Here is a 26,662-nt window from a genome sequence, read left to right as displayed (position 1 = left end):
GAGGAGCAGAGCTCTGGGAGTAGGTGCTCTCTACACCTCTGAACCTCAGCTTCCTGCGTAGCAAAATGGAGAGATGAACTGGGCCAGTGACCTCAAGACTTGTTCAGGTAAGGGGGACCCGGACATTTTGCTGGGCCTTGAGAACGTCATCATCTGTCCTGCTGAGTTGCAACATTTTCATTCTTGCACTCCTGTCAGAAAAAACTGCACAATTTCCCAACACACACACACACACACACACACACACACACAATTATATGTCTACCTATATTGATTTACTACATATGCTATAAAATAGAAAAATGGGAATAAAAAGGGTGAGATGGCAAAATGAACATAAATGAGTTTTATGGTGACCTTACCTCGCTCCCAGGAAGACCTGGGAGTCCCCTGGTGTCAATGATGCTCAGGGCCCTGCTTGCCCACCTCCACCATGTTTTTCCCAGTGGGGAGAGCAAAACCATTTTTTATGCAGCAGCACATCAGAGCTGAGATTTACAGGCTGTGCTCTGCAGAGCTGCCCAGAGCCACTGCCCATCTAACTGAAGGGGAGACTCAGTCCTGAACCCTGAGGCCACCACTGTTTCCATAAATGAAGTCTCATGTCGGGGAACTCATTTCCAAAGCTCACTTGGGTGGTCATATTTCTTTTGGACGGCTGTGTGGGTCTCTGGATATAAAAGGCAGTCAGCTCTAAGGTGGGTGACTATTTTGTGTATTCTCTGTATTTTCACTAATTTGAGAGCACATTCACGTGGTAATTATGTTCACAGCACCAATAGATCGACTCTGTGTTGGTGTTTAAAGCTCAGAAAATTGAATCACTGGGGCAAGTAACTAACAATTATTACACCCTATGGGGAGAGCAAAACCATTTTTTACCCAGCTGGAATTACTTCTTAGATACTTAGTGCATATCAGGTCCTGAATGGTGAAATCATATCCACGTTGTATTAAAAACGAAAATTATGCATTGCTCCTGTAATTCCTAGTAAGTGGCGGGTGATTTTTACATGGAATTAAGTCAGTCACTGGGGGTGTAGTTGAAGTACTGGATGGAAAGCAGAAAATAGACTCAGAATGGAGAATGCTTAGTGGGGCAGGATATTTAGCAGAGGTTTCTGCAAAGTCAGCCTTGCAAGAGGGAGAGATGTGCTACCTTTTCCTAGGGGCAGGAGAACTTGGGGGACACTGTGAGAGCTGGGAAGAAGTTGAGGGAGCTTGGGTTGATGGCTTTAGTTTTTTTTTCTGTGAAGCACAAAGCCAGATCCGTCACTAAGAAGATTGGCCAACAGCTGCCTCGTCTTTTGGCCTCTGGATTAAGAGTTCCCAACCTGACTGCATGTTAGAATCACCTAGGGAATTTTTTAAAACCCCAATGCCCCAGTTGTGCCCTGGACTAATTAAATCAGAGTCTGGGGGAGGAGGGGAGGGACCCAGACATCAGTAGTTTTTAAAAGCTCCCAAGCGATTCTAATGTGCAGCCGAGTTTGCAAAGCAGCACTAAGCCTGAACTTGTCAGACTTTAACATGAGGTCCTCAAACCTCCCCGGGGGGAGCCTGCCAAGGTGCAGATTCTGATTCCGGAGGTCTGAGGTGGGGCCCAAGAGCCTGCATTTTTTAGCAAGCTCCCAGGAGATGCTGCTGCAGCTGCATCAAGGACCCCACTTTGAGCAGGGAGGAGGTAGACAATCCAGGTTTGACCTGAAATAATTGATAGCTGCCTACAGGCTCCATAAAAATCAAAGCTGTCAATATTTTGCAGTGGGAAAACATGCATCTTAAGAGAATTATCAAGATATGTTCTTTAAATGAATGTTTTAGAGGAAGAAATTGATCTTGATAGAAAAATCTAGATGAGGCTCATTTCAGTGGAAGAGGAGAGCAGGTCACATCTGCCTGTTCTTGCGGCTAAAGGGGGCATACTGAGACGTAGGGCCAGCAAGCCCACGGTCATTAAGGTCACTTCCCCGAAGGCTGGGCTTGCCTTCCAGTCACCTCGCACAGTGGTCCCTGGCTTGAGTTGCTTTGCTATGCTGAATCACCTCTGCTCCTCATGCCCAGGTACCCAGCTATAAAGTGTTTGCTGAGGGGCACTGAGCTCTGCAGACCAGAGCCTTGTGATCATCTGGCGGTTGTCTGTGCTGAAAATGTTCTAAATTCTCAAAATAAAACTAAGCCGCTCCCTAGAAGATGATCTGGGCCTCTGAGAGAGACAGCCTTTTCCAAATTCCCTGCTCAGAAACCAGACTGTACCTGAACTGGTCTTGAGGACTCTGTCTTGGGTCAGTGTGGAGTTCACAACCACATTTTGAAGTTCCTTCACTTTGAGTTGCAGGCTCTTCAGGGGGCCCCATGGCATCATTTGGGATGTGGCAGAGAGCATTGGGGTGAGGGGATTTGGCTCTTTGGGAGTGTGTGTGTGTGTGTGTGTGTGTGTGAGAGAGAGAGAGAGAGAGAGAGAGACTGACTTAGTGATAAATGCCCATGATGAGGAAATTAGATGGACTTTAGGACCTAGAGACTAGTCTAAATAATCTGAGTGTTCAAGTGTTCTTGCTTTTTAAAATAAGCCATAAAGAGGGCCACCTGGGTGGCTCAGTGGGTTAAGCCTCTGCCTTCAGCTCAGGTCATGATCTCAGGGTCCTGGGATCGAGTCCCGCATCGGGCTCTCTGCTCAGCGGGGAGCCTGCTTCCTCCTCTCTCTCTCTCTGCCTGCCTCTCTGCCTACTTGTGATCTCTGTCTGTCAAATAAACAAATAAAAAAATCTTAAAAAAAATAAATTAAGCCGTAAACAAATCCTCATTATATAAGTCTGTTTGTAAGGAGGCCCACAGAGTGATATGAGAGCAACAGTCTGGAAGCAGGAGGCCTGAGAGGAAGGCATGGCTTGCAGCGGCACCTGGTGGGTGCCAGATGTGGGCTAAGTCCCTAACTGACTGCCCGGGAGTTAGGCCCCAGGTCGGCTTCCTCCCGAATGTACCTCCTTAGAAGGAAAGAAGCACATAGCAGGCTTCACTTCACTTTTCTTTTCCTCGGAGTGCCAGAGAAACACAGGAACCTGGGGTGGACTCCTCCTCATGCTGCTGGCTGGTGAAGGGGGCTGGCTGTCGTGTTACCCTCTATGGTTCCGCTGGGGCCTGACCCTCCACTTTTCTCACAGCAAGAGCATGGTGACTTTTGTAATAACTGGTCTTGGGGAAGTTTGGGTCAGACTTTCTGGGTCACAGTTTCCTCATCTGTGAAAAGAGTCAGGAAGAGGATGGAGACAGGAGCTTGTCCACCCTGGCAAGCCTTGACATGCCGTGATCATGTACATGGCAAGCCGGCAACCAGAGGTTGGGCAAGAGAAGTGAGACTTGGGAAGTCCTGCTTATTCGTGTGCCCCTACTATTCATCAGACAGAGAAAGATGAGGCAGTCCTTCGCTCCTGAAGAAACGAGTGACTAGGCAATCCCAGTATGGGGTGGGGGAGGGGGCACTCAGGACCAGACAAGGGCAAGTTGGGGTGCTGTAGGACCTTAGTGATGTGGGGGAGAGATCACCCCAAAGTTTGATGAATGAGCAGGAATTGGCTGGGTGAGGGCCAAGGCCCAAGAGGGCTCAGGCTGAGACACAGATCCTAGGGAGAACCTGCCTCTGGTATACTTAGATCTTGGTGATAGCTAGATGAGGGGTCCAGATGACAATTCTGTGACCCCCACAGCTCTCTGAGCCTAACTACTGCCCCAGACAGCCTCTCCTCACCTCCTCATTTGTCCTGGGCCCTGAGACTTTTCCCCAGCTCTAGGGAGCATGTGGCCTGTACTGGGGTGGACCCCAACCCTCCAGCTCCAGCAACTGACCCATGGCCAAGAGACCGAGAGTGACCCACACTTCCAAGCTGCCCACTTTCCATCCAGCAACACTGCATTTACAGACCTCCCCCCACCCCCGGGTCATGATGGGCGTAGGCAAGACAGAGACAGATGGATGACCTCATTTAAACCCATTTGCAAAAGATGTTTGGAGAAAACCTGAACAAAGTGTTCGCTGTCACCTCTGAAGAACTCCTGCCTGTCCACTTGAGGGCTGGTTGGTGGCTTCTGTGATTCCTTTCAATTTGAAGAGGTCCCTAGTACACCTGCCTCCCCCTGCTCATCAGCAGGGAGGACGCCTTCTCTCTTGCCAGCTTGCTTCTCACTCATCCTGAGGCCTGAGGGGACAGAGACCTGCCCTTTGAACCCTCCTCTCATGAGCTGGGTGGTCTTCGCAGAGCATCGCTAGGGCCTCCCGCCCTGGCTCTGGTAGCAGCACCCCCCTCTATGCTGGCACTGGGGGCTCCCAGTGGGGGGGGATGAACAACAGGGGAGGGAGAGCAGAGAAAAAGAGAAGAAACTTCCTGGAAGACAGGAGGGTGCACGGGGAAGGCAGGGCTACTTGTTCCTTTGCCAGTGTAGCCAAAGGCAAGCCTCATCTCAGCAGCCCAGTGCCACTAGAGGGAAGGGACTGGGGGTGCTCATGGGGCCCACTATGGCTGAGTAGTCAAGCGGGTCCAAAGCTATGGTGTGGGAGGACGTGAAAGTGGGATTGGGCCCGTGCCTCCTCTCCCCTTTGCCCCAGCCCTGCTCCCACAGACTTGAGTCCGCAGCTGAGCTAAGGGCCTCCCTGTAACTCATGGGTGCTGAGCTGCCCTCCCACCCCCATGACAGCTGTCTCAGGAAGGTTGAGGCATGGGGGATGCCAACCTTCTTGCCCTCCAGTAATAGGGCTTTGGGCTGTCTTCCCCAAAGATAGGGACTCTGATGACCCTTCAGCTCCTTGCCTGGTGAGAGGGCCAGAGGAGGGCCCTGGTGGACAAAAGAGAATAAGCAAATAGTACAGTGGTTTTCTGGGAAGGACCTGGCCACCACTTTGAGGAAATCTTACACTCCAGTGCTCTCTTTTACACGGCTGAGCAGGCGCAGGCGCTCAGTGTGGAAGGGAAGGCTGTAGAGGACTCTTCCTGCCAGGAAACCAAATGCATGAAGGAGCGTGGCCCTCACAGCTCCCACTGGGAGAAGCAGCCTGGGATTAACCCTGAACTCTAATCCCAGCCTCAGCGTCCCTTATCCCATCATCTAATATTCTTAGGGGATCCATTTTCTCATCAGTAAAGTGGGCATAATCATAGGACCCCTCTCATAGGGTTGTTCTGAGGGTTAAGTGAAGTAATGCATGGAAAGTACTCAGCATTCTTGGCAGAGGCCTGGCTCATCGCCATAGCAGATGCCCAGACAGCAACAGTAAGAGAAGACGCCCGTGGCCAGCCACCACAGTGGCTTCTGATGGCCGTCAAGGCAACTCCAATTCATTAATCGAATGAGTGCGTGAAGGCACGCGTGCCTTCAGGAAGGAGAGAACTGATGGTGTCTTGGGGGTATGATGTTTGATGGGCTAAATCAGGGAGGATTCCCCTCGGGAAAAACCAGGCCCTTCAGTTAGGGCAAGCCTTCTCAGCTTTCCTGGGGTGGGCTGCCTCGCTACTCTGCCCTAAAGGAATTATTGGCCTGCACGCTGGGTCATCTCCTGGTTTTCGGAGGACACCCTGGTTCTAGGGAGTCGGGCTCTGGAGCCCCCCCTCAGAGGCCCCACAGTGTAACCCTCTACCACCCCTCGCCCTCCCGTCCTCCTGCTTTAGAGAAACTGCTTGTTCTATGCATTTGATGCATTTTGATTATCTGGAAATATCACACCTTTGTTTGTTGGTTAGAGCTGCCTTCCCGTAAGCGGGACCTCATGTGTTTATTCCCACTCCCACTGCTGGGCTGCCTCTCCTCCTTGTTGGGGCAGATGTGTTGGTAATTTGGGGGTGAGGAGAGGACGTGCGTGAGGTGACTCCAGGACTAAAGTCTAGATGGCTCCAACAGGTGAGGCCAAGAATCAGAGTTCCCCAATGCCTGCCTGGCGAGCCTGAGGATTATTGAATTATTATCAAGCCCAACCAGACTCCAGGGCTGTGCAGATCCCTGAGTTAGACATGGTGCCTGCCTTCTCCATGGCAACGAGGCTAAATACGGACGCGTTTCCATGGAGAGCCATCTCGCGGTGGCAGCCCTGCTTCCTCCAGGAAGCACCCGCACTGGGTTCCTTCGGCCTCTCAGGAAGTGGCCAGAGGTGCCGACGAGATCAGGAAAGAGTAGCTCACCTTCGAGGATGTTCGTTTCCAACAAGTCTTCTATGTCTCCAGCCCTACAATCATTAACATCCCTTCATGACAGTGGAAGTTAGGAGAGGTCACAGGTCGCACAGATGAGCCAATTGAGGAAAGCAACCCTGGGCCCAATGAGCATTCATGCAATTTTCCCATGTCGGCCCAGCTCTGCGGAGAGGATTTTCCTGTGATGGGGAGGAAAAGGGATGGCGTTTGTCAGAGAGAGTCCGTGAGGCAACTATGGGGACCCTTTGGAGATGCGCCGCTGCTCTTCTCACCAAGCCAATCTGGGGAGAATTATTGCTACAAAGAGTTCTTACACTGTTTTCCATACCTGGGATGGCCCTTTTCCGTTTTCTTCGAATGTTCTAATGATGGCCGTTAAGGAGGGCTTGTGATGTAAGGAGCAGTGGGTATTCTGTAAGACCGATGAATCGCAGACCTGTACTTCTGAAAGCAAGAACCCGTTATATGTTAATTAAAAAAAAAAAAAGAACGTTCTAATGTGACAGGATTTTATTTTGTTCTCGAAGTAAAGTCGGTCTTTGCCTCCCGTTTGAATCCAAACAGGTCAAATGTCCACATACCCTAACCGCCCAGTACAGCAGTGTGGAATAGAACTTGGTGTTTGGCAAAAGCTAACCCTATAAGCTGAGTATTAGGCTTAAAAACACTCTGTTTAACCTCTCTTGACTGTTTAGTCCTTACGTCATCTGTGTTTATAGCTTAATCGTCTGTTAAATTGGGCCTCTGCGTGCACAGCTGATCACGTGGGTGTGTTTGTCTGTAGCGGTTAATATCTATAACGCGTATGTGTACATAGAGAGACGGGTGTGCTTCTCGGTTCGCTGAGATGCGGAAACTTTCCAGAGATGCGGACAGGGAGCACTTCAGGCCGTTCTAAACAGTGTCTGACAGAAGACTCACGTGGCGCGTTCTGTGTTGCAGGCCCGGTGGCATCAGAGCCGAGTGATGGACGATCTGCGGTCCCAGAACCTCTCCGTGGACATGACTGAGTCCGCTCCCGCCTTGGCCGGTAACAGACTGGAGAATGGCATGGCCCAGCTCATCACCACCGAGGCCTGGAACATCAACTCCACTGACCTGGTAAAGAAGGCCCTGGTGACCGTGCCGGCCCCGTCCATCCTGAACCCCCCGGCCGAGTCCCAGAGCGGCGTGGCTCTGAAGGTGGCAGCCACCGTGCTGCAGCCCCTGTGCCTCGGGGAGAGCCCAGTGGTGATGCCCATTCACATGCAGGTGGAGGGAAGCTCCGCACCCGAGCTCCAACCTAACGGCAATGCCGCCTATGTCATGACCACGCAGGGCCCCGTGCAGCTGCCCGTGGTGCTGGAGCAGCACGTCTTCCAGCACCTCAACTCCCCTCTGGTCCTGCCGCAGGAGGCCCCGTGCTCCTCCAGTGCCATCCACAACAACCTGTTCCAGGGAGCCGAGGACCCTGAGGCGCAGCCCCAGCTCCTGGACCTGCGCATCCCCAACCAGCCGCAGGAGCCCGCCTTGCCGTTCGAAGCCGTGCTCCAGAATCTGTTCCCTTCTCAGGGTGCGCTCGGCCCCCCACCCTGCCAGCCTCCTCCTGGATATGCCCCTATGCCCCCCCAGGCCTTCAACTCCCCGCTGTCCCCGCTGGTCCCTCCAGCCACCCTCTTGGTGCCCTACCCAGTGATCGTCCCCTTGCCCGTGCCGGTACCCATCCCCATCCCCATCCCGGTGCCTCAGAGTCCCGAATCCAAGCTCAGCTCCGCTTGCCCCAAGCCACCGCCTTCCTTTGGCGCGCACCCCTTCAAAGGCGCCCAGCCCCCTCTGGAGAAGGAGGAGCGGAAGCCCTTCGGTATCCTGCAGCCGAGCGAGTACTTCCAGCTCAGCCGCCGCACGGTCATCAAGATGGGGAGCGACAACGAGGCCCTGGACCTCTCCATGAAGTCGGTGCCCTGGCTTAAGGCCAGCGAAGTCAGTTCCCCTGTCTGCCAGGAAGACACGGCCCTAGACCTGTCGCTGGCAGCCCACCGGAAAGCCGAGCCTCCCGCCGAGACCCTGTATGACAGCAGCGGGTCCGTGAGCAGCCCGGGTCACGCCACGATGGAGAAACTTCCCGGTGGCGTGGAAGTGTCCTTTGCCCCCACCACGGCCCCGGGGGCCTCGGCTCTGATGGATAGCCACGTGGGCGGCAGCCACCCCACCCAGCTGCCCATCCAGCCCAGCCAAGCCGGCAGCGAGGTCAAGGCTGAAAATCACATCGAGATGCTGAGCGAGTCCCAGGCAGCCAAGGTGATCGTCTCAGTGGAAGACGCGGTTCCTGCCATCTTCTGCGGCAAGATCAAAGGCCTCTCGGGTGTGTCTACCAAGAACTTCTCCTTCAAAAGAGAAGACTCGGTGCTTCAGGGCTATGACATCAACAGCCAAGGGGAAGAGCCCATGGGAAGCACTGAGCCCCTCCGGAAACCCGTCAAAAACCGGAGCATAAAGTTAAAGAAAGTGAACTCCCAGGAAATACACATGCTCCCCATCAAAAAACAACGGCTGGCCACCTTTTTTCCAAGAAAGTAAATAATGGCTTTTTAAAATTTTTATGATTATAATATGGGGAAAGGTGCATTGGTTTTATAAAAAGGCCTTTAAAACAAATTATCTTTGTTAATTATTTTGGGGAGTAGTTGGGAAGCGGGAAAGCAAATTGACTCTAGAGGCCCTGTAAGCTAGTATCGTTTTCTTTTTTAATTTTTGACTTTTCACAAATGAGTAAATAAGAGCAACCTATTTTTCAAGCAGATTGCACATTTTTTGCAGCTTTAATGGAATATTGGGTGAATCAGAGGGGTAAAAAAAAGCTATTTTCATTGCCACAAAGTGCTTTGATGATGTAATACCTGATAAAGGGTAGGATGACTATTTCACAATAAATGTTTGTTTGCACTAATTGGTTGCAGCATTCTATCATTTTTAAAAAATTTGCATTCCTTAACTGGTGTGGTTTGGCTCATGAAGCACGTTGCTCATAAAGCACGACAAGTTCTCTGTGCTTTGAGACCTGAGCTCTTCGGGCATGTTGGGCAGAGAAGAATTATATTGGCGTGTACCCCCATAAATGGGCACTATGTATGACCCAGAGCAAGTCACTTCCTCCTCAAAACCTTGGTTTCTTCGTTTGTAAAAATGTGGCACAGAGAAGGGGTGGGGACGTGAGTATCGAGCACCCCGGGTCCCTTCAAGTTCACGCGGGGCTCTGGGTGTGGACAATTCTGTGTCTGAGCCTTCCGTAGACTAAAACAGACAAATGTGTCTGAAAGGAAAATTTGCCTGCTTCCTCCCCACCCCCTCCCAGAATTTAGCTGGAAAGGACCTTCTTTTCAAAGGCAGTACGAGCATTGTTCTGAATGACGGAAGGTCTTGCAAGTCAAAGGTATTACTGCAGACCACTCAGAACGAGAGGTAAGTTCTTTGCTGGTGGATCAGGAGATGGCCCAGAAATGTTCCTGGCCTGGGGCAGAGACACCCGGGAGTGGGGTCGGGAAGGGAAGAGAGAGTCGCCCCTTGTTAGTGTAGCCCAGTGGTTTTCAACTGGGGGTGATGGTGCCTCCCCGAGGAACATCCGGCAATGCCCGGAGACACTTTTGGTTGTCACAGCTGGCGGGGGTGGGATGCTACCGGCATCTGGTGGGTAGAGACCTGGGACGTGGCTAAATACCTCACAGGCACAGGGAACCCCCCGCCCCCTCCCCTGACCACAGCAGGTGATCCGGCCCAAATGTCAGTGGTGACAAGGCCAGACACCCCTGTCTGAGCTATTTCTCGTTGAGCGAAAGCGAGGCTCTGGAAGAAGGGACCAGCACGCTGCTCTTCTGTGACAGCACAGAGCATCCCACTCAAATCAGGAACCATGAGTGTGCGCTGGAAATAGACCTGCTAGGTGCCACATCACACTTGGGTCTGAAGCCGTGCTGGTGAGAGACGGCTTACGGCATGCCTGCTTTTAAACTTAGAGCTCTTTCTTGCACATCTTTGCAATTAGCATGTATCCAGCTGTTACTGCGAACACGAACAGGAGGAAAAGCAGTTGCGAGACTGTTCTTTTATTACCAGGCTCGCCATGGATAGGATTACCATTTCAGCGGGTCCTGGGCTCTACCCCCAGAATGGATTTTGTTTTTCCTGCTCTTTTCCCGTGCTGTTCAACTTGACTTTTCCAAGTGCACCGTGGTGGTAAGGGGCAAATAGATGCTGCTCGCCGGGCTTGATTGGTCCTCTTCGTGGCCCTGACTACACCCCGTCCCTTCGGCCTCCACACAGGGTGCTCCTTTTCCCCACTTGTACTGCCATGCTGGGTTTCTGGCCATGTTTCCTGAGCTTGTGTGTTCTGGTCTCGGAAACGACAATCCAAATGTGCCCAGGGACTTGCTGATGTCTCTGCTCCCTGTGTTCGCGGTCGCTTGCACTGCCCCTGTCTTCCCAGCATGCTGGCAGGAGCTGCTGCTTCCCTGGCTCCGAGAGAACAGAATTCTCAGTCTGGCCTATAGAAGGAGCAGGTGCTTGAAGCCGAGTGACATACAGGTGGAAAGGAAGGCATTTGCGGCCTGTAATTACATTATAAACCTCAAGCCACAAATTCCTCCTTGATGTGTCTGGAAATGCCCCCCTTTCTCTTGAGCTGTTGGCCCTGGTTGGGTGAAAATTTACCCAAATTACGTGTGTGGCTCCACAGCCCACCGGGGTGTGGAGTCAGCATGGGCTCCCCCCTCGCCCTGGGACAGATCCCTGGAATAGGCCTCCCACCCACCTTTGCCGCGCCCAGTCCCAGGACCTGCTGTTCGGGCATGACTGGGGGGCCTTTGGGGAGAGGCGCCGTGGCATGGAGAGGCCTGCCTCCTGAGGACTGTGAGGCCTACACAGAGTGTTGTCTAGTGACCAGGCTCAGGGTAGTGCTAGGGGGGCAGTGACACCCTCTGCCTGCCCCCATTTCCAGCCTGTGATGGAAACTGGAATCTAGTTGGCTGCCCGCAGGCCAGGGGATGAGACCAAAGGCCTTGTTGCTGTGGCCAGTGTGTTCCTAGGGTTCCCTGGTGGTTCAGTTCCCTGCTGCCTTCCCACTCGGATGTTTACAGCCTTTCACACAACCTGATGTAAGGGTTATCAGCCTGGAACCACAGTTCCTAGCCTGGGGCATGTGACCCCCACCAGGGTCACGGAGGGGGCCACTGGCCAAGTCAGGTCCCTTCGTTTTTCTGCTTGATTCAGAGAGCTGCGGTCACTTACTCGCCCACCCCTCACAGCTGGATTTGTATCAGACTCTTTCTCGTGACTTAATTTCCCATTTCTTCTCAAAGAAAAAAAAAAAGTTTGGGCCAACCAGCCGAAAGAATAGCTTTTCAGAGTCTTTTAGGAAATAAGTTTAGTCCCCAGGAATGTTGATATTTGCTCAGACTTGTCAAGATGGCTTCAGCTGGCTTCAGTTCAGAAATGATAAAACATTGGAACAAATCACAAAGATCCATATTTGGGGGTAGTTATCCTCCTGGCAAAATAAAAACTGGATGGAAAATGAGAGACTTAAAGACGATACAGTTACTATCCTAACCAAGGAGGTCCTTGACAGTGAGTAGAAAATTCTAAAGTGAGGTCAAAGATTTGTTTAGATTCAAATGCAAAAGTCTCATATTTTAAGCATGAAAACCATTTGTCTGTGAGGGTGAAAACTCCAAACAAAAGGAGGGAGGAGGGGGGATAGATGGAAGGAAGGAGGGAGGGAGGGAAGGAGGGTAAGAAGGAATGGAGGGAGGGAATGGTAGCCAATTACTGAGAGGGTATGTCAATACAGTGATTATCTTCATAAATACCATAATTAATAGAGCAGGAAAGGATTTAGATTCCATTTTACAAGTGAGGAAATTGAGGCTCAGAAGAGTTTTCTGTTTTCAGTTTTTAAGCATCAACAACTTAAAAAATATGTACTTTGCAATGATTCTTAAATATTGGGTTTGAAGCCCAATGAACCCACAGGAATTTGGAACCTTTGGTAGAAAAAACCAGTATGAATTAGTGACGAGTCTGAATTACAGATTTTTTTTCAATTATTTTTGAAATCATTCCAATTAACTGGAATGCCCAGAGCACTCGGTACAATTATAAAGGGGTGATTTCAAGCTGAAAGGTGGCAATGCCAGGCCTTTAAAACCCACACTCTAAAGCTGCTAAGCTGAAAACCTTAACAGCAGGGAAAAAAGCGTTAGAGGTCATTCTGGCCGACTTTACTCCTCATTAAATAAAAAAGGCAATTTTCCAGAACAGCTCACTACCACCAGGTCAAATAACTGACCTCCCACATCAGCGAAACAAAATAGGGTGTATTTGAGGTCCTGAGGGTGCCATTTTAATAAATTGGTATTTATTTTAATTAACGTATTGGTTGATTTTATAGTAAGTAGCATATATGAGTGCGGGAAAGAACTAGTTTCAAACCATTGCAAATAATCCATCTGCAGCTGTTATGAGACCAGGGGATTTCTAAGCAAAGTGAGATTGTAGCAATGCCCTGCCGAAATTGCACGAACGAGGAACAAGTTCAAGTTAAAGGAGATGAGCTCTTGAGGTTTACTGTAGGTTATCTTCTGTCCAGCTAGGTTCTAGATATACACTCAGAAGTGCTCACTCTGCTTGATAAAGATGTCAGGTCACCTGGAAATGGTCCTCCCCCTGCTAAATAATTTTTTTAAGTCTAAGGTTTGATAACCCAGTCAATTAGTAAGAATGTGATGAACCCCTTTACATCAGCAGTCCCCATGCTCTCAGTCCCCAGTGGTACTGGGAATTCAGTTTTATATATAATCGTTTCAAATAAGGAACTTGGAGAGTTTCTGTAAATGCAGAAATTTTCATTAGGTCACACTTCAAGCCATATTAAGAAACACTACAATGATCAGACTTAATTCTTTGAAAACAGGGACCGATCCCTATTTCTTGACCTCAAGTTTTCTCCACTTTGGCTGGATGATTCTCTGTTGTAGGGTGCTGTCCTGGGCACTATACAATGTTTAGCAGCACCTCTGGTCTTTCCCATGAGACGCCAGCAGCATCCCTCCCGCCTGCCCCCCATGACCCCCGCTGGGACAATAAAAATGTCCACAGGCTTTGCCAAGAGCCCCCTGGGGAGCAATGTCACCCCTGGTTGAGAACCACTGCTTTATTCCCAGGGTTTGTCTTCCTATACCTGTTCCCCAGCAAGAGCTCAAAAACTCTGAAGAATGAATTAAATCAAGAGACAGGAAGAGAGAGCTGCAGCTGTGGTCTCTGGTACCCCACTCATACTTTCTGGCTTATCACCACATGCTTGATCTGACCGGGAAACTATCATTTGGAAACTTCATTCATCCGTCCAAAGGGCCATCACTCATCTAGCATGTAACAGGCCCTCTAGAAACTTCTCCCAAGAAAACCAGGTTCAGCAAACCTAGTCCACCTCACAGAAAGGGCAGGCACTCAGCCAGTTCTGAAGGGATGCCTCATATTTTACCAGCACCATGAAGCTGGAAGGACCCGTTACTCAAACCCTGCCCCCACCCATGATGGCATTCATCAGCCGTATTTGCAAGGGCAGCATAACCCAGGAGTTTACAAATATTGCCAGGAAGTTGGGTGTGGTTTTTCTTCCTTGTATTTTACCTCAGTCCTTCTTGATGTGCTTGAGCCTAGTTTTTTAGTTGGTCCTTCATGGAAACCAAGGCCAAATCTCCTCCTCCTAGCAGTTCCCTGTTTAAATACCAGATCTTTCCGCAGCCTCCTTCCCTTGGACTCAAGAGTCCCATCTCCTCTCGTGCTCTCTGAGCTCCAACTTTGTAGTCCTTTTGTCACCTTGTTGCTCTTCTCCCAGTTTCTCCATCTACTTTGTAGAGTCAGTAGCTCCAGGTAGGTGATGGAAATATTGTGGAATCGACTGTGGCGGTGATGATTGTCCAACCCTGTGACCATACTTTTAAAAAAAAAGTAATTACAGTATATAGATTTTATCTCATTTATTGAGCTTTATGCTGTTATCTTTTTTTAAAAAATAATGGAAGAACTCCAGATAGAAATTGGGAACCAACTGTGGGTTCCAGCAAAGCGTCCTAGAACTCAGTAGTTCCTTCCCATCTTTGGTCAGTTATATATCTCTGGTAACATATCTCCAATTCCCAATGGGGCCTGAGATCTTTGATTCGTTATTTCCTTTTTATACATCCTCACTTCCCTTTGGACCCGACATATCTGACTCTCCCAAGTTTCTCTTTACGGTCAGAATTTTCCTTGGAGCCTCATCAACCCATGTCTCATTTCTTTGAATCCGGAATCCCTTCTTCCGAGTGATTTGCCCTGAATAGGCCTCCCCAGGCCTTTGGCTTGGTCCTCACCAATTCTCTCCCAAATTATATTTGGCCACAGCCTCTTAATTCACACAAAATCACACAAAGAGGACCAGAGTGTGTGTGTGCGTGCGTGTACGTTCGTGTGTGTGTGTGTGTGCATGTGTGTGTGTGTGCATGTGTGTGTGTGTGTGTATAAAATCACACGACAGCAGCCACTCTGCTCTGGACTCCCACCCTCCTGCCCCCTGGCCCTGCACGATTGAGAAAAAGCTGCTCCACGGTGGTGGCGCTGGACTGACCCAAGCACTGTAGCTGTTGCCGCCCGACCACCACCACCACCTCTGCCAAGTTTTCTCCACCAGATCTCTGAATGACAGGGCAGTGTGCCTTCTACTATCTCATCTTAATCTTCTCCATGAGTAGAGGGGACATTCAGGGCACACGTGGTCCAATGAATGACCTGTGAGCTCAGAATTAGGAGACCAGGTTCCTGATGATGGTTCCCTCCTCCAGGAGTGGGGCAGGGTACCAGTGCCAGAGAAGCAGTCAAGGACCCAACCACTGTCCTCTCAAAGCAAACACTCATCCCCTTATTACAGGTTGTTCGCAGGTATCAGTCCCTGAGGCAGCCACAATGGCAATGGAGACAATGGAAATGCCCTCAGGAATTCAGTCTTCCTTGAGGCGAGGCCAGCGTACAGAGTGCAAAGTTGGTTGTTAACAAGTGATGTTTGTTTGAATGCGGCTCCATGATTTCAAGCACCAGACCAATGCAAACCAGCTAACCAGGCCTTACCTGGCAGAAGTCCTTGGGGGAATCTTGTTAATACTGGGATAGCATTATTGGTAAGAACGATTTGTAAGTGAATGGGTACTTCTGAGGTCCTTGAGGGTGGATGAGAACAGTGTGTTTTCTTTGTGTGGCTGGGGAATGAACCTAGGCAGGCAGTGGGAGAGCCACTGAAATCGAGGGCTCATTCTTTAAGCTCTGAGACCTTTTTACTGCCACTGTTTTCAATGGGAATCTTTTCAAAATGCATCAAGCACCCGGCAGGGGAAACCCCTCCTTGACTCTGTCATTGTTCCAGCCATGGGTGACTGGCCTGAGCTGGAATGACATGATGCCTTGCAGGGTGCCCAAGGTCAAGGGCTGGCTTTGGCTGTCCTGTCCCCAGTACCCACTCCACACTGGTGACTTTCTTCTTCATTTTCTTGAAAATCTCTTCCAGTCATGTCCCTTCTTTTCTTCCATGACAGAAGGTCATGCCTGCACGGCCATCACTGGCCAGCACCTCTCGCCCAGAACCTGGCCCGCAGCATGAAGTGGTCCCTCTCCCCCTGCAAGGGCCTTCGGTCCATGGCCCACAGTGCAGAGGAGCTCAGAAAGCTTCAACAGTTGCTTATCAACATGAAACACAGCGTGCTGTCTTTACTTCCTCATTTATCACCTCTTGGCTGTGCTGGGCCCTGCCCCGGACTCGGCCACTGATGGGCCCTACTGCTTTAGGCCGGTTCCAGACCCCAGTCTCGCGTGACCTGTGCAAGCATCAGATGAACCTGACACTGTAGCTTAGAATCTTCACTTGGGGCCCGCCCATCCTATTTAGTTACTCTTTAGACCCCCTGTTGCCACCATGAAGGTTAAAATTCAGCAGAATCCATTTGAACCACTGCAAATTTCCAGAGTAATGAAATTCTAATCGACGTTTTATTGAAGTAAGTTCCTTCCTTCCTCCCTCCCTCCCCATCTTTCTTTCTTTTCTTTCTTTTTTGTAACATCTCGAAGTTCTGCTACTATTTCATGTTCCAAGTGACAGTAATTCCCTGGGGAGCCATGACACCTCTCAACCCCATGTTGCTGGCCTCGCGGGGTGCTTTTACCCCCCTCCCTTCTCAGCTTTCCTGGCACGCCTCTCGCCGCGTTCTTCCATCTCCTGACTGTGGCATCCTTTGCCCTTCCTGGACGATGATGCTGATGTTCCACTGCTCACCCACATGCCCTAAAACTTCACACAGCAGCCCCCTTCCTCACCCCGGCCCCAGATCCAACTGTGTCGCACCCTCTCTACAGCTGCCTCCTTCCCCATCGCCCAAGCAAGAAATGTGAGGCTGTTGTCCATGACTCCGCCCCCTCCTTCACCTCCCACATTCCATCTTGTTCATTTCGCCTCCTTGATATTCCCCAAATCCTCCATTCCTTTCCTCCACGCTTACTGTTCGTCACCCAAGCCACATCATCCTTTGCCTAGACGTTTAAAATGGGCTCAGAGCTGGCTGGGGCCCATGCCTCCCTTTGTAGCCACCCCCTCCATCTCCTTTCTAGTCTTCCACCAGAATAGTTTTGGTAAAAGTCAAGCCTTACCATGTTCTGCTGCTGCACAAAAGCTCCCAGTGTTGGCTATATCCTTATACCCTGAAGAGGCATTCTGTCTCTGGCCTTCTGAGATCAGAGTGTGGACCACCTCTGTGACTGGAACTGCCCCCTTCACCCCCATATGTAAGCTCCAGGAATAGAGAAGGTTAACAGTTCCCAGCATAAGCTTCTGTGGGTCTACTCTTCAGGGCCCTGACACCCCCTCCCCACCTTCTTACTCTGGCTAATGCTTCAAGATTTAGATTAAAATAACATTGCCTCCAGAAAGGTTTCTGTGATGAGCCCAGCATAAGCCGAGAGTTCTGCGTCCGGCCCTCCCATGGCAGAGTGCACACCTATGTCATTTTGTCAACCTCCTTCGTTTGCAAGTATGTCTCTGTCCATCCTACCATACCATAAATTGCTCTAGGACCAAGGTTAAGGTCATTGTATCTCTCACATCCAGCATACTGTATGGCATTTAGGGAGCCCTCGGGGTGACTAGGGACTCTTTAGAGCTTCAGAGTCTGGATTCAGACAAGTCACTTCCATCTCTCTGCTCCCATTTCCTCATCTGGAAAATGGGAGTAATAAGACATCCGTGAGAACATGACACGACGCGTTTGGGGCACCAAGGACGGAGCACTCAATAAATTTGTTTGTGTTATGCTTTGTTTATGGCTAGTGATAGAGACCAAGGCCACCAAAGCTCACTGAAATTCCTGATTTTATAAAGCTTTTCCCCGTAGCTGGCATATTTTGGGGTTCTGCTTTGTTCCAGAAAGGGAGGTTTCAAGCCAAGAGCCATGAGGGCCTCCTGCAGACTACTGACTAATAGTTGAAGTGGCTTACGTGTCCTCTCATTCTCCGTCCTAGCCTGAGACGGGATCGATCGCTTGGCCATCAACAGGAAAAGGGACTAGTTAGAAAAGGAGACAGAGTCCCAGGTGGGGAGAAAAAAACCTCAAAGGCAAGATTGGCCATGGAATCAGAGCGGTGCACATAAGCTTCACTCTCCCTGAGTTTTCTCATCTGGGGACCCATGACTCAGCTGCCTTGCTGTGGGGATTGATGACACAAGGCATATGCCCGGGGCCTGCCAGGACAAAGCACGCACAGGCCACCATTCCCTTCCTCTCCTGTGGCAGATAGGCTCCCCCTGTCCAGAGGCCACTGCTCAGCCCCATGGCCCATTGAAGGCCATGGCCCAGGAGAGGCTCTAGAGTGGCCCTGGGGGCTGTGCAGCCCCAGAAGCCTACTGTCTGGTGGATAGGGCCATGGGGTCTTCCTCTGAGGTAAACATGTAGAGCCGTTCTCCTGTTTATCAAACCCTTCTCATGTCTTAGAGAAGCTAAACCTTCATTTGAATTAGAAATATAAATTCATGAGGTGCCTGGGTGACTCAGTCAGTTAAGCATCTGCCTTTGGCCCAGGTCATGGTCCCAGGGTCCCGGGATCAAGCCCTGCATGGGGTTCCCTGCTCAACGGGGAGCCTGCTTCTCCCTCTCCCTTGGCCTGCCGCTCCCCCTGGCTGTGCTCTCTCTTTCTTGCAAATAAGTAAATAAAATCTTGCAAATAAAATATGTATATATATATATACACACATATATATGTATATATATATATACATATATATATATATATACATATATATATATATACATATTTTTTTTTGCTGTTCGAGAGATAAAGCAATTTCTTTTTCCAGTAAGAGAGCTTTCTTGGGTGCCCTTTAAACAAGCTCTAGAGTGTGGGCAGCCTCCCAGGAACACAGCTACTAGACAAATTGAGGGCAACTGTATTTGAAAGAACTACAGAAAAGGGTTGGTGAGGTTAGTGCTGAAAAGGAATCCCTCGCTCCTCCTGTGTAAGAGCTGCTGACCCCTCCACCACGGAAACAGGAGCCTTTGCAGTTAATGGGTTTTCAAAAAGTCAGAACAGCCAGTGCTTCTCCGCAGTCCTGCTGGAGAGAAAGCACCACATCCCCACGGCCCCACTCCGTCTGCGCCCGGAGGACAGCGCCGCCTGCTGGCAGCCACCGCCACAACCACAGGGCTCGCGCCCGCAGTGGTCCTGACACCCGCACCTGGCTAGTGACGTTGTTCTGGAAGCAGCTACTCTGTGAGCATCCTAGGACATCCGGGGGAAGGATCCACATGGAAAATCCCCAGGACCCCAAGTTCTCAGGAAGGCGCCTCCTCACCCTTTAGTAAGGGATGGGAAACGTCATTTCGGCAAAGTGGGGGAGAGAGGCTGAACTGCAAGCTAGGAGGACGGCACGGGCTCGGAGCGCATGGAGTCCAAGCGACAACCCCACCTTCGAAGGGAGGAGAGAAATCCAGCAGGTGCGGGGCGGTGGGGCTCTCAGAAGGCAACAGGGAAGGGCAGAAGGTGAGGTCTCCAAGAGAGCACAGGCCCCAGACTCGAGCCACTGTACTCGAGAGAAGGGGACAAGGAAGCCACCCATGTCACAGCTGTCACAGGTCGCTCCTCTGAGTGCCCCTTCATCGCCCTGGCCGCACGCGGATCCACCAGGGGAGCTGTGCAAACGGCTGGGGCCCAGGCCCGGGCCCTGGACGTTCCCCGGGCACTGGTCAGGGGAAGCGGGGTGCTGAGCTCCGCGGGGCGGGGGCGTCTCACGGGCATCAGGCCGAGGGGCGCTGCTCTGTACGCTTTGTGGAGCCGGTCCCGGGATCGTGGCACTCGACTCTCGCGTCTCCCAGGCAGGCTCACGTCCCAGGCCTGGTTTCTAGGCAGCAGGAGAGGGCGGGGCATGGCCACGGCATAAGAAGAGGGTGTGAAGTGACCGTAAACGTGACCTACGGGACCATGACCCACTCTGCCCGCGAGACAGAAGGGGTGCGACACTCACAGAGCAGCACGGCCCCGCGTGCTACGCAGGACATTCTGCCGGTTTCATTCAGCTCCGGGAAAAGTGCTGCCACGGGTTGGACTCACGAGGCGCGACGGATGACGGGTTGCCACTCCAAGGGGGGTGCACACGGACGTGTCTGTGTGTGCGAGTGAGGGGCGGGAGGTAAAGAATGTGTGAGAGATACAGGGAGACACACAGAGATGGAGGCGGAAGTGGCGGCAGAGACTAGGAAAGAGACGCGCCAGGGGTCCGCAAATACAAGGGGACACGACCCCACTACTGTGGGAGTCTGACCACAGCCAGTCTGCCTTCCAGGCTGAGTCTGGGCCTCAGAGCCCTGGGAGGCTCCCACCAGGGAGCACTGGGGACAGCAGGCCGGCTCCGCTCTGGGGAACACCATGGCCACAACCTCCCCACACCACCCTGCTCCGGGCTGACACCTTGTCCTAACCAGAGGCCACACGGCGGCCACCCGCTGCAGAAGTCAGAACCTCTCCTCCCTTGCCTTTTCTCCGGTGCTGACGCCAGCCCCACGTTGTCACCTGGCTGTGGTCCCAGACCTCGAGCAACCTGAAACGTGATGCCACCTCCCATTCTAAAGACAGAGGTGGTTGTGCCTGACCGTTCGTAGCTATCACGAACCCAACGACTCTGGCCATCCTCAGAGGGACGCCTCCTCCTCTGACAACAGCCCAGGAAAAGGTAACAGTGAGATTGTTGGGAGTCGCCGCCCAAAAGCATACCAGAATGGGATTCCAAGGACACTGTGCACGCTGGAGGATGGATTCTGTTTGCTGAGAGCTCGGTCCCGACCCCCAGCAGCTGCCAGAACGATCTGTCCAGAATGCCCACAATGCTGGTCTGCTGTGTGACACCCACCCCCGTTCAGAGCTCCTTAACTGCTTCCCTCGGACCTCAAGACGCCATCTGGAGGTGACCCAAGGGCCTTCCTGTCCAGGCCTCGTTCAGCTCTCCAAGTTCGTAATGACTCCCCAGTCTCCAGCCCATGCTGCGGTCTCTCTCAACACTCGTGGTCTAGCAGATGCCTCGGGATCACACAGCCTGGCAATGACCTGGGCGGAATAAGGGACTCTGTCCTCCTTCACGTGTGGCCCCAAGTGCCCCTGTGGCCGGCTGAGCAGGGATTGTGGTCAACATGGAGGATGTGAACGGGAACCCAGGTGGACAGAGAGAATGAATGCCCACAGGCAGAGCCAAGATTCTTCTTAGAAATGCCGGGTCAGCTTTACCTCCCAGAGGAGTGGAGGGCTGGCCGCTCGAGGTCCCAAGCTCTGAGACCAAAGGGCTAACATCCTGCACTGAAACACAGAGGTCACATTCGGCCCGCATCATACACGTTTTATCTGGCCTGGGTTTTCATATACTTAGGCGTCCGTCTTACAGTTGGGAGATTTCCCATGAAAATCTGTATTTCTACTTGCTCTGGTAAAACTGGAAGGTCTGTGGCGTGAGACTCAAAAGTTTGCATGTCCACAACTGCCAGGACGACGACTCTCCTTGGGGGCAACAGGCGGGCTCCAGCCAGACTCAGCCCCCCCAGGCACCTGTCCACGCATCGGCACTGCACCCCTAGCTTCTCAGTGAGGCCGCCAACCCGGCCCAGCTCCAGCGCCATCTGCCATCACCCTCGCCTGGAAACACGGGAGGCACAGCCTCGGAGAAACGATGCTACGTGGTGCCCAGCCCTTCCGTTTCCCTCTTCTTGGGAAAACCACGCTCTCCCTTGAGCAGGGCCACATGCTCGTCTTACCAGTGGGACCCGAGGAGAACTACCACGGGTCACCTCCGGGCTGGGGCGATGAAAAGATCCTTGCAGGGGCGCCTGGGTGGCTCAGAGGGTTGAGCCTCTGCCTTCGGCTCGGGTCATGATCTCAGGGTCCTGGGATCGAGCCCCGCGTCGGGCTCTCTGCTCAGCGGGGAGCCTGCTTCCCCCTCTCTCTCTGCCTGCCTCTCTGCCTGCTTGTGATCTCTCGCTCTGTGTCAAATAAATAAATAAAAATCTTTAAAAAAAAAAACAAGAAAAGAAAAGAGCCTCACAGGCCACGCGTGCCGGGCGCGGCGCCAGAGGAAAGACGCGGCGTCTAGGGAGCATCAGGCCTCGCCTGGGAGAAGGGGCGGAAAAGCAAAGGCACGGACCTGTCGGGGTCTGTTTGTCACTGCGGCGGAGCCTGGGGTACTCGGACCAATCCGAGCACAGTGACCAAAACCACATCTGCCTCGGGCAGTTTGCTTAGTATGACGTAATAACACAGCTGACGATCCTCAGCACTGTTGTCATCCGTATGTCCAGCTAGCAGGCAGTCCGGACATCTGGAAGTGTCCACAGTGGAACGCAGGGCTGATTGCCAACCCTCCCGGCCCTGACCAGTGTCTCTCCGTAGTCCGTTGACACTTTCAGGAAGGGGGTGCATTGGAGCACTTTCCTGACCAGAATCGTGTCTTGTGTACCTGCACTTTTCCTAACGGCACTATTGCTTTTGCTTTTGCCAGCTTCCATGCTAACTTCTGAAATATATTAGTACATAAATTAATACAGAAAGGTGCAGCGACTCCTGGGTGGCTCATTCGGTTGTGCGTCTGACTTCTCAGGTCGTGATTCCAGGGTCCTGGATCGAGCCCCTTGTCAGGCTCTCTGTTCAGCGAGGAGTCTGCTTCTCCCTCTACCTCAACCTGTGCTCCTGCTCTCTCTCTCTCTCTCAAAGAAATAAATCTTCTTAAAAGACGCTGCAAATTAGAAGCAAGGAATTCTCACTCGGTGACTATTTCCAAATGGCGACAGTCATATGGTGATTATACGTTCTAAATACATCTCCCATATAGAAATGACATACAGACTCCTTGTTTTTCATGACCCTGCACACCGTCCTCTTCGGAAGGAAGTCTCTGCATGGCCCACACTAGGGCGTGGGCAGCGGGGCTCCACCCCCTGGAGTGAGAATCTGCATGACTTGGGGTTCTTCTGCACAGGTGTGTCTATTGTCCCCCATCTCTTCATTCCTTCCGTCACTTGCTCACAGCAGTATGCTCTCATGGGGGGTTATTTTACGCTTTGGGGTCTGATCCAATACTACTTTACTTACTGTTCAAATTGTCCCAGGCTGAAGCACCGGGAGCCCTGCTGGTCGGCTCCCGTGTCCCTGTGAATTGCCCCATCCTTGTGCTTTTTAGAGCACATCCTTCTGATACGACAAGATGCTCCAGACTCATCTGGAATTTTCCCTGCCCTGGTCCTAGAATGAGACATTTCTCCAAGGAGCCCTGGTTCCTGTCATTAGAGAACAGTGTCAGAGATGAACTATTCGAGCGTGACAGCAGTTCCTTTAAAAAAAAAAGTTTCTTTATCTTTTTGATATGCATACTGACCTATTTAGGTTAAACGATCAGTCGTATTTGCTTCAAAACAACATGGAAATGGGGGGTGTGGGTGCGTGTATGGACGCAACAAGAGTGACCGTGAGTTTGTAATGACTGAAGCTGGGTGATGGGTCCGGGCTTCCTTTCACAAGTCTGTTTTTGCAGGAACAAATGTACTATCACAGAGCTTTTTAAAAAACATAGTCATCTGTGACCAACAGAGAATAACCAGCCCCTAAAAAGGAAGTAAGTCACTGAAGGTGTTATCAGTAGAGACGTTAAAGGGACTGGTTAGCTTCCTGTAAGAGACCAACCCTAGAGGCCCTCGTTGGCAGCCCTGTCGGGACCCCCTCACTCTTGAGACCTTTTTCTGTGTCTTCACTGAATAAACTTCAATCGCTTTACTCAATAAATAAATAAATTAATTAATTAATCTTACAAAAGAAGGGAACATTTGACAGAGCCAATGGAAACATGTGTTTTATGGGAAATACGGACAGCAAGAACAACTTTGACCTTCTATGTATTTTTAAATTATTTTTTAAGATTTACTTATTTATTTATTTGAGAGAGAGCAAGAACAAGTCAGAGGAGCAGCAGGCAGAGGGAGAGGAAGAATCACGCCCCCCGCTGTGCAGGGAGCCCAGTGCGGGACTGGATCCCATTGACCCTGAGATCATGACCCGAGCCAAAGGTAGATGCTTAACCGACTGAGCTCCCCAGGTGCCCATATACTTTTATTTTTAAATTCCAATTCCAAAGCATGAAAAATGTAGCCTCTAAATTGTGGAGAAAAATATTAGCCTGACTCAAGAAAAAACGGCATCAGCCAGCATTTGGTTTGGAGATACAAGATATAAATTGTAAGGTATAGGACAAAAGTCCATTGTTTAGAGGCCATAGTTAGATCTTCAAATCCTAGTTACACACGCACACACACACTTGCGCTCACACATGTGCACCCAAAACACCAAGCCATTTTTTTTTAACGCACTTGGTTTGTGTCTTAGACAAATCTTTCCGTACGTGCATACAAGGTCAGGACTTCAGTTCTCCTGCAAGCACTGTCTACCTTTGCCACAAGAATCCCTGGGATCACTCGCCCTTCATCACTATTCAAACACCTGTGAGATGTGTCATGGTGGTGGTGGGAACTGCGTGGATTAGTCAGGTACAAACATTCATAAAAATGAGTTCTTTTAAACTGGCAGATGTACTGGAAATGGATATGTTTTTCAGAAGAAAGTCTGCTTTTGTTTATTCAACCAACACTTATGTATCTCTTACGCAGGCGATACTGAGCTAACCCCAGAGAACCCAAAATAAAATGTCAGCCGTGGAAGTGCTCCTGGGGCAGAAATTTAACTGACATGACCTCTGGCAGCGAGCTCAGGGAATGACAGACCGGGGGACCCAGATGACCAGAGGGCTGTGGGAGGCGGGATGTGCGGGAGCTGGTGACCTGGCAGACAGTGGCTGCCACCCCATCAGGGGCCTGGCCACGAGGGCAGGTGACATGTTGTCAAGAATGCAGGACTGCAGAGGGCTAGATTGGCAAAGAGGAGACAGGAAAAGATTTAGGTGTGACGAGTAGGAGATGGGCCTGGGGGCTAGCAGGTGCAGGCACCATGGGCCAAGAGCATACACAGCAGTCCCCCTTATCCGTGGCGGATACTTTCCGGGACACCCAACGGGTGCCTGAAACTGCAGAGAAGACCCAACACTACATGCACCATGATTTTCCTGTACATACATGTCCCTGATTCCGTTTCATGCATGAATGAGGCACAGTAAGAGGTGAACAATGATAACTAACGAGAAAATAGAACAATGACAGCAGAGTACTATAATGACAGTTCTGTGAACGTGGTCTCTCTCTCGAATATCTTAGTGAACTGTACTGACCTTCTCCTTCCTGTGATGACGTGAGCTGGCCACGTGCTGAGATTAGGGCAGTGAAAGACGTAGACGTCGTGACGCAGCATCAGACTACTCTGGATGTGATGATGCGTCAGGAGGATCATCTGCTTCCAGAGCTGGGCTGACCTAAGGGAACCGAAGTTCATGGATGAGGCGAGACGACTAGATAGGCCTAGTACTCAAGGAGAATGTTCAGGAAAGAAGCTGTACCTAGAAAGGTGGGGGACGATTATTGTTTTCATTGTTAGTGTTTCAGAACCGTCCCCTTAACCTCTAATTTTATGTCTCAGCCTGTAGCCTCTACTAACTTTGCTTTGTGTAATTCCAAGGGTACTTTGTACCTTAGGATGGACTCGATTTTGTGAAAGTTCCATAGATTCCTGAATTCTCTTTCCAATCTGATGTCTGTTGCTAACACTTTTTTCATTATATCATATCTGCCCTTAATTTTGCTTACTTATGTCAAAGGCTAAAAGATACAGTGAAGTCTTTTTTTTTCTATTGCATTTCTAGTAAATCATCTGTATGGTCTATCAGATGTGGCTTTTTACTTGTTGATTCTGTGTCATTGGTCATCTGTGCCAGTCCACGATCTCTCTCCCCTGTACTCAAACATCTCACCATATAAGGACTCCTGATGCGTTGACTGCTTTTTGCATGTAATTGTATGGTGCAGGGATCGATAGATTCACTGGGTCCTACTTTTGGTTCATCTGCAGATCCCTTTCTCTCTAGCCCTTTATTTTTAAAGTTGAAAGCAAGTGACAAGATAGGTAAAAGCATATAATTGTTTTTAGAATCCATCTTTGAATTTTTAAAAATATGGATGTTTAATCTGTTTTGACATGCCATTACCTTAAGGTGGCCTTCTGACACAGGTTATGCATTTTTCTTACGGTTTGGCTGCTTCTGCCTCCCGCTACGTGGCAATGTGTTATTTCCTTTTATCTTCCACCAATGATTTGAACATGCTATGGCCTGTGTTTTTGTAATTAAACAATCATTATAAAAGCAATAGCAAGATCAGAAAGTAAATATAAGCAAAATGAAATGAAACAGACCCGGAATCCCACCTACCCAGAGACGCCCACTGTAAGCATGTTTGTATCTATCTTCCATAATGTCTTCTAGATATGTAAACACATCTGTGTATAAACACACAATAGAATCTGCCGGGATGTTAGGCTACATGTCTGCTTCCGTGACCTACTTGGATCGACATATAACACATGCCTTCCCATGTGAATAAATCTTTACTTAATTTTGAAAATCCCCTTGTAGTGGACACAGTCAGGCTTCTTACAGATATTTTCAAACTGCCCTTTGGATATGTTTGTACCAAATTTGCTTCTCATCAGCATGAATAATTAATTCTGTTTTTCATCTTCACCGGTTTGATAAAAGGGGAGGAATAACACGCATCCTGTTTTCATTCGGGCTAGTTTCATTCCTAGGCAAGCTGCGCGTTTCCAGGTTTTCTTAGCATTTCTTCATCAGGATTTAATAGAGGGTGAAGGTGATTTTTTGGAACCCATTGGGAAGGGAAGCAGTGTTCAGCAAATGATGTGGGAACCACTGATTTACCATGAGGACAAAAGCTAAAGGTCCTTGATAAAAT

The 26,662-nt window shown here is 50.5% G+C and overlaps 1 protein-coding gene across 2 annotated transcripts in view; it reads left to right on the top strand.

Annotated features, from left to right (window-relative positions):
- Positions 1-9,105, top strand: part of RAI2 (retinoic acid induced 2) — a 58,664-nt gene extending 49,559 nt beyond the window's left edge. For both annotated transcript variants that reach the window (XM_032840812.1, XM_032840811.1), the window contains exon 2: positions 7,122-9,105. In XM_032840812.1, the coding sequence (XP_032696703.1) occupies positions 7,146-8,735 (1,590 nt within the window). In that variant the 5' untranslated portion in view covers positions 7,122-7,145 and the 3' untranslated portion in view covers positions 8,736-9,105. The remainder of the gene's footprint in view (positions 1-7,121) is intronic.
- The last annotated feature ends 17,557 nt before the right edge of the window (positions 9,106-26,662 follow it).

This window comes from Lontra canadensis, unplaced genomic scaffold, assembly GCF_010015895.1.
Source record: "Lontra canadensis isolate GAN:19392208 unplaced genomic scaffold, GSC_riverotter_1.0 scaffold116, whole genome shotgun sequence".
In the NCBI taxonomy this organism is placed as follows: Eukaryota; Metazoa; Chordata; class Mammalia; order Carnivora; family Mustelidae; genus Lontra; species Lontra canadensis.
The sequence above is the reverse complement of the archived record's forward strand: the minus strand, read 5'-3'. Positions and strand labels throughout refer to the sequence as shown.